The sequence below is a fragment of the Xiphias gladius genome, chromosome 12 (genome assembly GCF_016859285.1).
Source record: "Xiphias gladius isolate SHS-SW01 ecotype Sanya breed wild chromosome 12, ASM1685928v1, whole genome shotgun sequence".
In the NCBI taxonomy this organism is placed as follows: domain Eukaryota; kingdom Metazoa; phylum Chordata; class Actinopteri; order Istiophoriformes; family Xiphiidae; genus Xiphias; species Xiphias gladius.
The window spans coordinates 1189540-1205548 of NC_053411.1; the positions used below are offsets into that span (position 1 = coordinate 1189540).

The 16009-nt window shown below is 38.4% G+C and overlaps 2 protein-coding genes across 4 annotated transcripts in view; one reads left to right on the plus strand and one right to left on the minus strand.

Annotated features, from left to right (window-relative positions):
* Nucleotides 1–1891: 1891 nt before the first annotated feature.
* Nucleotides 1892–15457, minus strand: rce1a (Ras converting CAAX endopeptidase 1a). 2 transcript variants are annotated; one of them, XM_040140559.1, is made up of 8 exons: nucleotides 15043–15457; nucleotides 14140–14242; nucleotides 13863–13946; nucleotides 12453–12531; nucleotides 11998–12165; nucleotides 11173–11244; nucleotides 10987–11049; nucleotides 1892–9921 (listed from the first exon to the last, which is right to left on the minus strand). In XM_040140559.1, exons 1-8 carry the CDS (start codon nucleotides 15210–15212, stop codon nucleotides 9692–9694), a joined length of 969 nt encoding a protein of 322 aa, XP_039996493.1. In that variant the 5' UTR covers nucleotides 15213–15457; the 3' UTR covers nucleotides 1892–9691. The 2 variants fall into 2 exon arrangements, with proteins under 2 accessions (XP_039996493.1, XP_039996494.1); XM_040140560.1 differs by lacking the exon at nucleotides 15043–15457 and adding an exon at nucleotides 14659–14770.
* peli3 (pellino E3 ubiquitin protein ligase family member 3) overlaps nucleotides 15261–16009 on the plus strand; it is a 38845-nt gene continuing 38096 nt past the window's right edge. For both annotated transcript variants that reach the window (XM_040140557.1, XM_040140558.1), the window contains exon 1: nucleotides 15261–15336. In XM_040140557.1, the coding sequence (XP_039996491.1) occupies nucleotides 15300–15336 (37 nt within the window). In that variant the 5' untranslated portion in view covers nucleotides 15261–15299. The remainder of the gene's footprint in view (nucleotides 15337–16009) is intronic.

A 16009-nucleotide genomic window follows, 5' to 3' on the forward strand; every position in this document is an offset into this window, starting at 1 on the left:
AGATGTTTTGCAGCGATTCCAAATGTTCTGTAAAAGATTGTCATACTAAAACATGGTTCTGTAGTATCTGACTCAAACTGTCCAAGAAGTGTGACACAGTGAGCATAAAATACATGCACATATCTATACACTCTGTTCCTGTCACCAAAATAGATCTGATTACAAAATATAGTGCTCAATATAAACATCTGTGGAATTTCACCAGCTGTTTCACTATTTATATTTCAGAAGTTCTGAAAATGCACATTTGAAATTATTATTCCTCTGGGTGTGGTATATTAAAATAAGGAAGCTGCTAAAGCTTAGCAAAAATAGACTCTGCAGTCTCTGTCAATGCTGCTCTCTGCATATTATTACAACAGCAAATACTGATGTGTGATTGTTGGCTGAGTATATTGTTTGGGAAAATTATGAAGTGCTTTTCTTCTTACAGCAGTGAAGGCAAAATGAGTGTGTCATCACGATCGTCTTGCAAATGTCCTGACATGTCTGAGGATAAGTTAGTGACAGGAAATGCTCAAGATCCCCAAAGACAAAGAAAAAAGTATTCTGAGTGGGTCAGTGACATCTGGAGAGTTTGGTTGGACTGTACTTTACTACAACAAAAATAAAGGGAGAAAGGGGGCCAGCCGATGTGAGCCTCCTTTTACAGAAAAAAAACTGATTATTTGATTGGTGAATAGCTTGAGCTAAGGGTTCAATGAACAATTCAAAAGGTAAAGGGGGCAGGGAGAAACCCTGGTGTTTGCCCCTGTTGGAGGAAAAGACTGGGAAATTGAAATTGTTATCACCCACACCAGTAGCTAATACAAATCTTGACAATATGTGTACTGATTAAAAATATAAGGTTGATCACCCTAACACATCTGACAGCATACCTTAGCAGAATGCAAAGGAAGGAAATTTATCTAATTCCACTGAAAGTGATTGTTTTCCTTTAGAAAATGGTGCTCCAAAGAGAAAAAATATAATATTTATTACTTTTGCGCCTTTGGTTCAGCATTGGGTAAATTATTAGGCAGATGATTACTTTAAAAATAAATAAATAAATAAAGCCACTATGTGTAGCATTTTAAAAGGCCCGAATCTGGTGCCCTGTAGTGGCAGTATCAAAAAGACATTGTGGCATACCGTAATACACAGCACTCAAGGAAACTTGAGAAGGAAGAGTTGAAAGAAACATACCAGTCTTTACTTTTGCAACAGTGTCCTACAGCAGTATGGATTGGTGGTATGTGTTGGTAGTATGTGCAAAACTAGGTAAAAATAATTATATTAATTAACTGATACTGAATTTGATACTAGTGATACTAGTGTTGATATTTGAGAGTTTAAAAAATCTGATCACAATATATCAGCTGATTACATTGGAGGCTTTTTGTTTTTGTTTTTTTCTTACATAAGCACAAAACAAACAAACAATCTTAATACAAATTTCAAAGACTCGTTTGTTTGTTTGTTTTGGAAGAACTATCACCAAGATACATACTGAATGGGACATTTTACAGTTTAAAAATCTATTCTGGTGAGATTGTAAATTAACTCAAACCTGGTTTCTAGTTCTGAACTTCAACTTCTTGTTGCTTACGGGCCAAAAAATACACAATACGGATATTTGAAATAAGTGGTATGTATAAATATATATATAAATAAATATATATATATATATAAATATAAATATATATATATATATATATATATATATATATATATATATATATATATAAATATATATATATATATATATATATATATATAAATATATATATATATATATATATATATATATATATATATATAAATATATATATATATATATATATATATATATATATATATATATATATATTTATTTATTTATTTATATATTTATATATATATAAGTGGCCTAGCTCTAATCTTTGTGGCTGCCATCTTAGCTACTGAAATCATGAACCATATCACAATTCAATTCATCTGAGGACAAACACTCCATTAGCTGAGAATAAAGAAATGCATCCACTACAACATCTTAGTGTCTGTATCAAGTGGCTTATTTAACCAATCCTAAATCTGTGTGCATTGTATTATTGGTATTACTCAGCCGGTCTACATGAAAAATTAGAGCAGCATTCGGCTAGGTAATACTATCAGCATGTTGAAACATCAAAAAAGGGACCAATGGGAGGCATTACTTCATTTACTTTATCATTTCAGGCCCTGTTTATTATTCCTACAATATACTTATCCTTATTTGTTAAGTCTCTAAATCTACCAGTGATGTACAGTGATCCTACGTAGCCTAATTTCCAATGTCCCTATTATATATTATGATATACCTATGATATTTCTCTGTCAATAGCATTTAAACCTTGTGACGTTTTCTACGTGTATTTTGGTTTGGATTTAATCATATTGCAACTAAAATTCTGTTATATCTTTGTAACTGTGTGTTTATTTTATTTTTCATGTATATCGCTGAAATTATCAGTACAATATTATAGGGTCTCTGTGTCTGTACGTCATATCCAAGGCTCTCCAAATGACAGAGAGAGTAGGCGTAATAATCATAACACATACACATCAGGATCGACACACCAAGGCTATGTGCCAGCGTCATGAAACTACTGTCATGAAACTAGACACCCAAGTCCAAAACCAATTTTAACTACAGTTGGTTTATTTTCTACAAATAAAAACTTAAATAAAAGTGTAGATATGATCTTTGTGTCACATTATGGGCTGTTTCTAGCCTTAATGTTGCTAGGTTAGCAAGTGTTCTCAGTCTGTTTATAGTGAATTTTTTTTTTATAGTTGATCAGCCTTGAAAGTGTTTGATTAGCCCAGTTTAACCCGAAGGAGTTTCTGCAGGCTGGTGGAACATGTTTTGTTGCCAAGGATTAAATAAATTAATGAAAACGAGTTCTTTGCATCTCCTGACGTCTTTACTTCATAAACGAACCAGGGAGAAAATCTATCAAACAGCCAAGAATTACAGCCATCAGAGATCAACTCAAAAAGACAGTCTGGAAAATGTTAACTGTCAGAAAAAACGATTCTGAGAGGAATTACAGTGACTTGCAACTCTAACTCAGCCAACTGGATAGTGGCTAGTGAAGAAGTAACCTGCGTACAGATGTCTGACCGAACAGAAATTTTTATAAGAAGCAAAATGCTGTTAGATTGTCAGATGGTCATGAAAGGATGACAAAATTTTAGTTCAAATCCTTTCACTATAATCCTTGTTTTACTGCTATTACTTTGTAGGGCACACAGTGTAATCACTCAGGAAAATGTGATGGATTACTTCAGAACATAGCTCTTACTTCATCGGTGAGCTTAATTGTTTCACTTTTCTTCTTGCTAATGTCAGTGTACTGTGAAAAACAACAACCTGTGTTTTCTTATAAATACTGAGATGATCATGGTCCAAAATGATGTTAAAACGCATAGATTTTATTCAAATAACATAACATTTTCTCAGGGGAGGACCCCCAAAACGCCCCGACCAAACACCCCTCACCGTCTACCGCGCAAACACACACCACCATAGCATCCAAGCCTTCCAGAAACCTAGGGAAAACCCTGATGCTATTATTACATGTATTGTAAAATCTACACATAGCAGCTTTGAGTAGGTTTGAAGTAGAAGTATATTCGAATTTATCTATGATCAATTTGGAGCACCACACCTTGCTTTTGAAATCAAACACTATACCATACTTAGGTTCACATAATATCTTAACATTCACTAATTGCTGGATTACTGGGAATATTTGGGATTTTTAAAAAAAACAGGTCACAAGCAAGAAATAGTGGAGAAATCCTAAATTAGAACTCTCCCATACTCCCATACTAATTAAAATGGACTCAAAACTCATTAAGGTGATATGCTGAGACCGATGTACTGTCCCTTAATATGTGAATAAAAAGGCGTTTTATTTTCATGATTAATTTTGTATATCCAAGATCAGGGAGGAATCTCATACAGTAAATATGTATTCTTGATTGTAAGAAAACACAGACTTCTAAATTTATAGCAGAGCAATCAAATGCCCACAATTTAAATGTAGTAAGCTGAGAAGTTCAGAGAGAAGGATGTAGGTGGCAGGATGATGTGAAACTCTGCTTTCACACTGTTTAATAGGAAACTAACATCAGTGAGAGTCTCACCACAGGGCTCCTCCTCTCTGCATCAGTCTCCTCTGTTGTTGCATAACTTTGCAGAATCTAAAGACAAATAAGTTAAAGTGAATTGGTTTTCCAGTGACAGATGACTTATGTCAGATAGGCTGATAAACAGAATGTAGTGGTCCTCAGTTCCCCTCACTGAGACCACAGCAGCCCTGCCTTTCACAAAATGCTCTGATGGCCTCTGCTGGCAGCTTCAGGTAGGTACAATAAAACTCACATCACAATACACTACCTGCCAAGGGTTTGTAAACTTTAACAATTGACTGCCAAGAATAATTTAACTGACCAAGAAAACCAATATGCACGTATGGCCCTGTTCTATGCAAAGAATCTTCTACTTTACTGCACAGTGATATAAAAAAAGTCCAAAATTCCCACATATAGGATTTATTGCTGAAGATCCAAGCAACCCACTTCTTCACAGTATGAGTATAGCTTATGCCATTGAGTCTTGTCACTCTCAGAAGCGTCTTAGATATCACCAGTTTTAAGCTATAAATAACTTCAACAAGTGGAGTGAGAGAGTAATGAGTCAATCAGACTTCTCCGATGAAGAAATGATCATGTATGTCTACAATTCAGTTTTTTCATAGCAAGCACACCAGCTGGCTGTGCCCATGACTCTCAAGTCAGGAAAAATCAAATATCAACATTTTTAAAGAAAAAAGCCAGTGATGCAACTTGATACCCCTCTAGAAACCAAGAATAGTACAAGACTGCACAGAAGTTAAGTGCATACAACTGTAACTGTCCAAAATTAAATGTTGAGTCTCATTTTGTTAGTTTTATAGCTAGTTTTGATGACATTTAATGACAAACTACGTTGTTATGGTCTGGTGAAGATAAGGTTTACTGATTACAAATTATTCCAAATTAGGACTGTCTCTGTTTATTCAAAATTAAAAGGACCATTCGAATGTGGGGCATAATTACATGTTTGTTCTGTAATGATAAGCTTAACAGGTTGTTCTCCTGTGGGGGGCATTTGTAAAATGAACTGTGACTATGATCTGTTACATGCCCTCGTCTTATCGGAAAACAAGGCTTTTGTTGTCCTCTACGTTAAAGATACCCTGTGGAGTTTTCTTGTAAAACAAACAAAAGTTTTGTTTACATTCAGTGTTTCTCACGCAAATGTATAGTGAGCTCTATTTTCCTTCCTGCATTGTTTACATCCATGTTTACTAGCTAGCAGTCTTCTCTTTTCCTGGCTTTGATGGCATATTGCTGTTTCTAGCAGCCTTACTGCCAGCACCTGTCAATCAACATAAAAAGCTTAAAACCAGTGGCAGAATGCAAATTTGCCTTCCACACGTGCACAATATAAATAAAATGGGACCCACTTGTAAAGACTTGACTCCATACTGTGGTCAGAAACTCTACAGGGAACATTTAAGGCAAAATGGGGAAAATGCCCTATCCATGTTGGACAGATAACCATGAAAACAAACCCTTTGATCTATGCATTGAAACGGTTTGAATTTGACACTGGGGAAGGAAAAACTGCCATTAAAATGTTGAAGTTTCTTGCTGCCTTTAACAAATGCAACTAACGTACAGAACCTTTACCACAACAACAAATTTGAATTAACCTGTTAACTTGTAACCCAACTGATGCAGAGGAGACACCACAATTTAATAGAACGTCGGTTCAACAATGTAGTTAAGGATAGGCTCAGTTTTTCTACACATGAGGTGCTTCTCCACCAAAGTTTCCTGGAACTTTAATTTCCCAAAAACTCATGTCCAGGAATTTTCCTAGGGGTAAAAGTTTCTCCAGCACATTGTGATTCGTGCATCCACAACAGGGCCAAAGCCCGAGGAAGATTAAGCAAACTAGTCTGCTGACATATAAAAAGCACGATGGTCGCCTTTCATGACATTTGTACACATGACAATACAGTATGATGACAGCCTATAAAGCTATATATGAATCTCTTCATCTGCTCCGTCCTGATTGTCAACCACAAACTGCAAGCAAAACAACATGTTTGCAGTTGTGGGTTTTAAAAGTGCCAGGTGCATAACAATGTTGCAAAAGATGCTGGCGACCTTGACCAATCAGCAATGTTCAGCACTGCATGCCCACCCCAAAAGTTCCTGGACCTTAGAAAGTACTGCCCACTTAGCGGGGACTTTTATGGGGGTAAAGCTATCTCCCCAACTTAATTTAGAACCTGGATGCGGTGGTGCAAAGACAGGTAGGGGAACTGAGTTCCTCAAAAAGGTTTGTTTCCCGGGGAAAGTTTCTGTGGTGGAAACGCACCTATTTATTCATTCAAAGTACATTTTTGATAAGAGTGACAGCTGTCATAGTGTCTTGGACATCTCATGCCAAAATCAAGACGAATCCAGGTAGTGCTCATACTAAACAACTTGCCATGGATTTCTGAACTGACTGTACTAACTGTACCTTAATGTAATCTAATGTAATGTAAAAATAAGTGGTTTATATAACTTGGGCTCACTGTGGATTTACTTAGAATCTGTATGATCATCTGACTGCCTGTGTCGTTGCCCTGTTGGACTGTTTTAATACTGCAGCTACCTGTGTTAGTGAGTCAAATGTTATCTGAACTGATGGGAATGATGGCCAAAACTATGAAAACGAAACCCTGGTCATAAATAAATTAGTTTCCCTTCAGTCAGTAATGTGCTGGTGACTAATTTCAACTGAGTATTTTCTGGTTCCATTTTTTTTTTAGTAAAGCTGTGTACATGTGTATATGTGGAAACACAAATGACTTTTCCTGGCTCTGTATTAAAAACATCAAGTAGCAGCATGCAATCACTGGTTGGAGCATTGTTGTCTCTATTAAACTACACCTGAGGGCTGGGGTTTTTACGCTCCCTTCAATTAGTTGCAATATAAAACCAAAGTAAAAAAGAGAATGAGAGCAGGATCACAACTTTTAAATCTACAAATGTACTGAGTAAGAGACAGCCTAAGAAATCATAGAACCAAATTTTAATAGCGACTGGATTAAAAATTGCAAGATCCTATGAGCAAGATGTTTGGAATGGAATGAAAAAACAATTAAAAACTGTCATATGCCAACAAGGCTTAGAGGCCATTTTAGGAGCTCAAAGATCCTTGAAAAACAGCCAGAGGCTGATAACACATAACAATATCCAGCTTTAAGTCCACAACATACCCTGCGTAAAGACGCAAACACAGACACTTACCAAGTCTGAAAACATGTCACCTTAAATTGTTAGTGCCCGGTCACACCAAAAGGAGGCACAGGGAAATTCATTGGGATATACTCACTATAGTCATGGAAGTGACTACTTGCACTCTCTTGATTTTTTTTTTCCATTTTTATTTTTTTATTTTTTTAATCTGATTTGATTAAAGGTAGCGTTCTCTAGCACCTGAAGAAGATAGGGCCAGAGGTTTAGGTAATAATGCAAGAGTTGTTTAGTTATCACCAAAGTTTGAATGGCAGCTTTCACACAACCAAACAAACCACACTGAACAGTCCAGGGTTTATTTTAACCAAACCAAACAGGTGTGAAAGCAACCTAAATGACACAAAATAACCTAACCAAATTTGCAGTTATTTATATCATGTAAGACCAACCGACACATTGAACTTGGGCTTTCAGGGTCCCAGGCTAACTGCCTGCTTTGCCCAGTTGGTCGGTATCAGAAAACAGGTTTGAAACTGATGGAAGGGTGTGAATTCACAAACGCTGGTGTGACCGGGCCCTTAACATAATCCAAGAGTGAGATTTAGTTTTAGGTGTCACTATGGGGGGGCAGTACAGCAGGTACCAATGGGATCAAACTGTCTGCATTGATTAGTGTTCATGTTTGGTTGTTTACAACTGTCACAGAGGCCCAGTCTGTAGAACTACCTTGTCATTTGCATTTGTGCAATTATATAGAGTATGTTTCAGGCATTAGCAACAGTGACCCCACATGAGCTATCCCATCACCCACCTTCACCAACAAAAGTAGTATTACAAAGTACCAGTACTGAAAACATGCAGAGGTATATAAATAACCATTAATTTTTCTCTTCACATACTAAACAATGGTCGATTCAAGCAGAAAGATTCTCTACAACAGCAAAGTCCTGGAGTCTGAGTTCAGATAAAGAAGAAATCCATCCTCACTATTAAAAGCATAGCATTAAAAACAACTATTTGTGACATAGATCTTATTCCTGCAACCATTTTTCCTAAATGTCTTTTTCCTATTTCAACATCACACCAACATTCCTGTGCTCCAGTGCAGTTACAGCAAGGTTAATTGACATTTAACAAGAATCCTAACATATCCATGTAGACCAGAATGCAGTGAAGCCACAAGACCTGTTGAGTTTGTAGTAAGGGTTGTGACTCTAACTGTGTTCACTGAAAGAACTGTTTCTCCAACAACCCACAGCTGAAAGTAACAATGTCCATGTCTTCCTCAAAGGCAATAAAGGACAATTCTGGGTTTCCTACAAAAGGAGCCTAAAGTTGGTAACCAAACCCAGTACCCACTTGTTTTAGATCCAACTAAGCCTGACTGGTACAGCCAAATTTAAAAGCCCAAATCTAACCTGAGACCTGAAGCTAATTTTTCTTTACCTCATTCAATACTGACCATTAGCTCACCAGGCTAATGCGAAAAACTACATTTGAAAATAACCCAACATGAACCCCAACCCAAAGTGTTACACAACAAAATGGCCATTGCACAACCTGAAACCCAGCGCTTTGTCAATACCAGTTGGGAAGCATAACTTTATTTTCATAGATTGGGCCATCATTAATACTGGTCATAAGTAGAAGGAACCTCAGTCACACAATCAGACATGCTGTGAACAAACCAACAGTTTTATCTAGATTATCTAAATCACTTTAGTTGGGGTTCAAACTGAAAGTGAGCTCACTTGAAATATTTATAATAATTAGAACTGATACTGGATTTAAGTTTGGCCAATACTGACAATCATTATAGCAAAATGGTATTATAATCAATGGCTGAATGATGGCCTAAAACTACAAAAATAAAATCAACATTAAAATAAACTAGAATTATCCTTTAAAAGACCAGACAGACTGAGTAGAAAATGAGTACACCAAAATGGTACATTATGACGCTTCATCACAAATTGATGAGATCTACCAGCATAAGAGGATCTGAGGAGGAACTATCCTTCAGTGTTGCCTATGTCTACACTACAATGACATTTCAGGGTGGCAGCATAGCCCAACAATTACTGAAGCTGTCCTTGAAAGGGGACGGTCTAGGGGTTCACGCACAGCAACATGAATCACACCTACTTAAACTCAGTCCTTCTGTGTAAAAGCTTCAGCTGATTCTCTGAAATATGTCATGTAAATGTCTTGACATATCAAGGGTCCATAGACCATAGAAGATGGGTACAGAGTTCCTCACCTCTCCATGGCAATGTAGCTCACATGGCTGTTACCGTGTCGGTCCAAACTGGACCTGACCTGATCTCTAACTTGGCAAAAAAACACCCTCGACTGCTTCATCAAGTGTGTGTGGGGGCAGGGATCAGGAGAGGCAGAGGGAAGTGGGGGATGAGGTGAGGGTGCAGACTGGTGTGGGGAGGCCATAGTAGGAGGGGTCAGTGAAGGGGAAGAGGAAGAGGAGGAAGAAGAGGACCCCCAGCAGGTAGGAGGAGAGGACGGTGAAGCGATGGGGGTGCTCGAGGGCTGCACTGATGGCAGGGAAACCCATGTAGTTACAGAAGGAGTGGCAAAGGACTGGGCCCATCAGGTGACCTGCAACACACAGGAAGGAAGAAACATTAACACTGTGTTGACCAATTTAAAGTAGGGGTGTAAATTACAAAGTGTTGTCTGTAGGGAGAACACAAATGCGAAATCAGAGCTGGAAGAGGCTCTGATGTCATTCAGATCTACTGTTTAGGACTATTATGGTATTTTTAAGTAAGTTAGAGCAACACTGGTCAAAGAGTGGTGGATCAGGCAAAAAACTGTTCCAACATTGTTAAACCTAGGCTAGGTATGTCTCTGGAAACTCAAACAAACATCAAACCATCCATCCATCCATCCATCGGCTATACCCACTTACCTTTGAAGGTCACAGGGAAGCTAGAGCCAATCTCAGCTGACATTGGGTGAGACATGCTAAACAAACATACTAAAGCTTATCGTGATGCCATGACACTGATTTGTCTATTACAGGGCTTGATTACCTCTACAGCATGCCTTCATGTATGAATCAAGCCCTGTATAAAAACGAACAAGCTGCAGTCGCAGCAAACATAAACTGGAGTCAGCCAGGAATTATTCACTACCCTGTATAAATGTTCAGAAGTTATAATTTTTACAATACGAGTAACGGCCAATGAGGCATCATTTAATGTTTCAGTTTTTCAAAATAAATGAAAAAAACATACCTAATTGTAACTCCATACATAACAAACCATGGATTTTGTGTACTGTTGCACCCCCACTTAAATCCACTCCCTTCGGGAGATTATTTTAATGAAATCAGAATATTAACTGAAGAAAAAGTTATAGAATTTAAACAAAGATGATCTTGAAAAACCTAATTCGAAACAGATGTTGACTGATACTCAAGGGTTGAGGGAATATTTCATGTCCCAGAAAGGTCTACATGTTGTTGCATAAGATTCTCTTCTCCTATAAAAACAAATTCTTTGGTAATCCATATGTTTTAGAGTAAAAAAAATCAAATTTAAAGATCAGTTCTGTTGTTAGCATTAGGCTATTAGCAGGCTGGGAGGGTATACACAAAGAACTTGAAAAAAAATACATAATTTTGTTTGTAAGTTTATAAGTGTATAATAAGCTCCTCACCTGTTCTGATGAAGATAAAGGCAGTATAGGCCCCAAACACCGCTGTGTAGGAGAACTGGAAGACTGTTGTAGACCAAACAAAAGGCATTTCATCATCTGTTTCTTCCTACTACTGTATCTCCCAGTCAGACCATGGGATACAGTCACAAAGGATGCACTGTGCTCATTAAAAACACAAGTTCTCACCTGCAGAGAGGAAGATCCCTGACAGTGTCCCCTGCCTGAACCGCAGCAACTCGATTACATGGTGGAAGTGAGCTGTAAGAAAGATGACAGCATTAGAGACCCAGAAATGGTGCAACATGAATCAACTGTGCATCAAACCTAAGAGCAGCAGCTGTTCTGTCTGTTTTAAAATGTTGGGATTTACATTAACAATGTATCTGCTGCTGTCAAAACCAAATTCTTATGACTGCTACTTGGATTCAAAACTAAACTCAACAACAAATTCAAAAAGAGAAATATTCATCTAAGTATTCTGAGGTTCAGTTTGACTTTATGGTTTCATATAAATACAACATTTTGAATATTTTTAAGGTGGATAAAGTGTTGTAAGGCTGTCCCCAGTTTGTCAAGTGCTTGTGGTTCGTTGGTTCATGCTTTTTCTGATCTATATTTTTCAATTTATAAACACTCAACATTATTACTGATGTCTTTTTCTCCCATTTTAATGTCTTTGTTCATCATCTGAGATGTGAAAACATCACATTTCCACAGTTAGAGAAAGTTAAAGTTGGCATCTTCGTCATAACTCATTTATGAAAACCGGACATCAGAGCTAAGAGTATTGGCATTGCCAACAGAAACGAGTTGCACTGCACAGTTTCCATTACCCATCTCTACTTCCATCACCGTTTGTAAAGTTTACAGCCTACCACACTGTTGCTCCTGCACTGCTCCATGTATTGTGAGGAAAAGTGTAATTAGGTCTTCTCAACAGCTGCATCGACTCATTGACTTTTAGGGCTTAGCCCTACCATGTAGATGAATCCTGATAATTTCAGCACTCACCCACTCCAAAGAAGAGGGGGCAGGTGAAGATGGCAACAGAAGGGCTAGCACAGGGCACCAACATGGGCAGCATGCAGGCCCTGAAAACCAACTCCTCTGTTAACGGTGCTACCACCTGATTCCTCAACCAGCGCATGTCACTGAAACACAACATCCAGAACCACGGGTCTGTAGGAGGACAGAGATAGAGAAGGAGGTTATTTCCTCAGTTTCAGAGAAAGCACTTCATTAAAGTTCACTGACATGTTTGACACTGAAATAGTCTTTTCATGCAACATTTTTTTGACTAAGAAACAAACTTTTCAGTTGTGGTGGAAACTAAACATCACAAAACGTAACCACTTCAAAGTTAAAATGTGTCAAAAGCAACAAGTTGCAGAGTGGTTTAAAAAGGCTCTAAAACCCTGATGCAACTGAGAAAAACAGGGCAAAATCGAGCATGTTGGCTGTCTCACCAAAGGCTACCCTGATCCCATCTATGAAGGTCCAGGGACAGTCCATGGCCAGCTGCATGAGGGGGCCCAGAAACAGGACCTGCAGAACACAAACAAGTTCTAACTTAAGACAGGAGTTGGGATTTGACCAATTATTTGTGACATAAAACAACCCAACTTTTAGTATATCTTATCATTTTTTGCCATACAAGCAAAGTTATCATAAGGGAGGGAAGTATTCATCAAATATTAACTGTTATCAAACAAACTCATAAAGATTTTAGAGTTTTTACTGTCAAATCCTACTGAACCCAATAATCATTTTAATATAGTAACACATATATATGGAAGACATCTTTGTAAAATAATGATAATTTAAAGAGAGAGATTAGAAACTGATCAGAAATGTATTTTCAGTCACTTGAGCTTTCTGTTGATTAATAAAGGCTAACCTTATCTATACTGGAGCTAATCAAGGCATTTTTATAAACTGACTAGTATCAATTATAAAGAACCTGATTTCGTTTCTGATCCATTTCTAGCTCACAGGGAAAGATGTGAGGTACAGATATTGTATGACATGAAAGGGACAGGTGCATGCCAGTGATCTAAATAAAACATGAAGTTAGTTATTGTAGTTTGGCTGCTGATTCTGGTCCACTCACCAACACAGTCATGAGTTGGAGCAGCAGGTGTTGTGAGACACAGCACATGAGGATATTAAGGTAGTTTAAAACACTTAATGCCCAACTGCCACAATTTTTGTCAAAAGTTTGTACTTCTTCTCGGAATTATAACTCAGCCAAATCTCAGCATACAGACATGATACACATTTCTTTAGATTCAGCATGACTACTAGTTTCAGATGTCCAGCATGAATAAACGTCCATAAATCCATTAGAAATCACAGAAAAAAAGCTGCTCTTTATAAATCTAGAACTTGCTGAGCATCATCAGGTTTTTAAGTTTTCTTCAGTATACCAGTAATCCAGTGAAAGTTGTCTGTACATCCATGGTGGCATCGCCAAGAGGAACTGCTAACAGCTAATTCTGCACACTGTCAATGGTGCTAGTTTGCCAAAATGTCAACAAATACAGGCTAAAAGAAATAGGGCTCAAGTTGTATATCAAGTACATGGACTCGCTGACTCCATATACTTATAAATATACTTCCATTACACATTATACTTCCTGTTTGAATTCCCTGTCCCTTTCACTTCACATCAGTATCATCACAACCCCTCAGCCCCTCTAGGGAGGTGCCTCACAGTTTGAAAGACTCAGATCTATAACAGGGAGAGCCCTTTGCAGCTAATACTATGACTTCATTTGAAGCAACACTGGTGGTTAAATTATGTTTATAACCCTGCTTCAATCCAGCCCATTGAACATCACCGTCATCATAAAAATTGTGGAAGATGTGTTTCTTACCATGGTGAGCACCAGAGGAAGTATGATGGCAGGAATGAGGCCCTCAAACCGGATCCCCATGAGAGCCAGTAAGGACGGGCCAGTCTGACACACAAACACACACACCCAATAAGTTAAAAAACAAAACATAAAAGCCAGGCTCTATCTGATAATAGAACAGTTAGTGTGTCAGAGAGCAACATGACACAACAGTACATATGGATTAACAACTTTAATCCTCAAATGTTAGAGCTGAAAGTACAGACAGTGGTCAGTGGCTTCTGAGACATGGACTCACCCTGACACCTGTTAATTCTCTCCATGCCCACACAAAGAGAGGCGACAGGCACGACACAATCAGCACACTGGTGAAGCGTCTCTTTATCACAGTAGGGTGATCCCTGAGGATGGACCACAAGAACAGCTGACACAGCCTACCAGCAATGACTTATAGCAGTCAAGGACTTTACCAGCCCTGACATGATTTCTTTTATGTGCAGAATGTTACACCAAACTCCATTCAAACATTGTATCCTTTTAATACTCTTTGGCTTCTCGCTTATCCTATAGAGCATTCTCAGTCAAGGTACTCTTACTCTGGCACTGTTTCCTATCCATCCACACAGTGTTAAATACTGACTATTTCTCAGCCTGGACCTGTCACTTCCTAGATTCTTTGCTGGTTGCTGAGCAACTGCTCCCATCTAAGAAATATTTCAGCCCATAACCCTCTGTAAAACAACACGTTGTCCTTTTTACACTTTGGTATTTGTACAGGTTGCTCCTGTTTCCAGTCTTTACGCTAAGCTTACCCAACCTGGGACAGGTAGCATTATTCCAGTAAAACTGCCATTGCCTATGCTCTGCGTTTGGTCACACAGGTTGGTCCGGACACGGCTGCAGCCCCAGCTCAGGAGTCTGAGGCGGCTCCTTGCTGGCCACAGAGCGGCGCTAATTGTGTCTGTCACATATAGTATGAGGAGCACATGCTCAGAGGGAAGCTGTGTGCCTTTAATGACTAATGCAAAATATCAAATATTTCTGGGTCTATGTAAAATCCTAATGAGTGCCGAGCCACATATGTATGGATATTAAACTAAATTATATCCGCATGAACATAACTGAACATAACGTAACGTTAAGTGCAATATAACCATATGGTTCTCAGTATGTATCTAACGAACAGCTATCTTCGGCTCACCTAGGCAGGTCACTCTTCCACACGTACAAACTTCCAACATAGGAACAAGCAAGCAGCAGACAGGACAGCACTGACACCCAGCATAAACCTTCTGGAGCTACGAGGTCGCCATTGCTTAGTTTCATCTCCTCTGTCAGAAGGTTTGGTGACAAATCCTCCTCCTCTGCCATGACGACTGCCGATTGAGACTAATCCAAACAACTACGAGGCACCGGGACGGCCCCTGGACCATCTAACCAGATAAAACACCCACCATCATGAGCTGGGAAGTTGTCAATTATCTTCTTTCTAAACGTAAGCTAATGTAGCTAGCTGCAGTTCTAGCTGCTCCGGCGCTGTATTTCTACGTCATGAAATGTTTCCTTTTCTCCTCCTCCTCTCGCTCTTCTTCTTCTTCTTCTTCTTCTTCTTCTTCTTCTTCTTCTTCTTCTTCTGGTTTGTTGCTGCGGGCACCTTCACTGTTGCATCTCTTTGTCCACGTCCTTTGGTAACTTCGTTCTGTTAGTCTTGTTCTGCCCCAGTTTGTCTGGTTTATCCGTTACTTCCGATACTTTCTCCTGAAACCAAACGAGCTAATCAGTTTGACATTCCTGGCTAAAGGAGGTCCTTCAGTTCAGGACAGACGTCTTTCCAAAGCTGAAAGTGTCTCTAGATCGGATCATCCAGCCCTGTCACTGTAAACTGATACTAAACCTGACCTAAGATGATCCCCTTTTATTTAAATTTATCGGAATAAAAGGGAGACTGAAAATCCAAGTGATCTTTAATCATATACAGGGTTTCATGTGCAGATTTTCAAACAGTTAATTATATTTTCCAGATAAACTGGTTAAGAAATCACATCTCCAGGCATAATTCCCTTGGCACAATATCCACAATCGGATTTTTATTTTTTGATAAGTGCTGCTGTTTCCAGTTTCCATTAACATGTTATTATAACCCTAATAAATTACCAGTCAAACCCTCT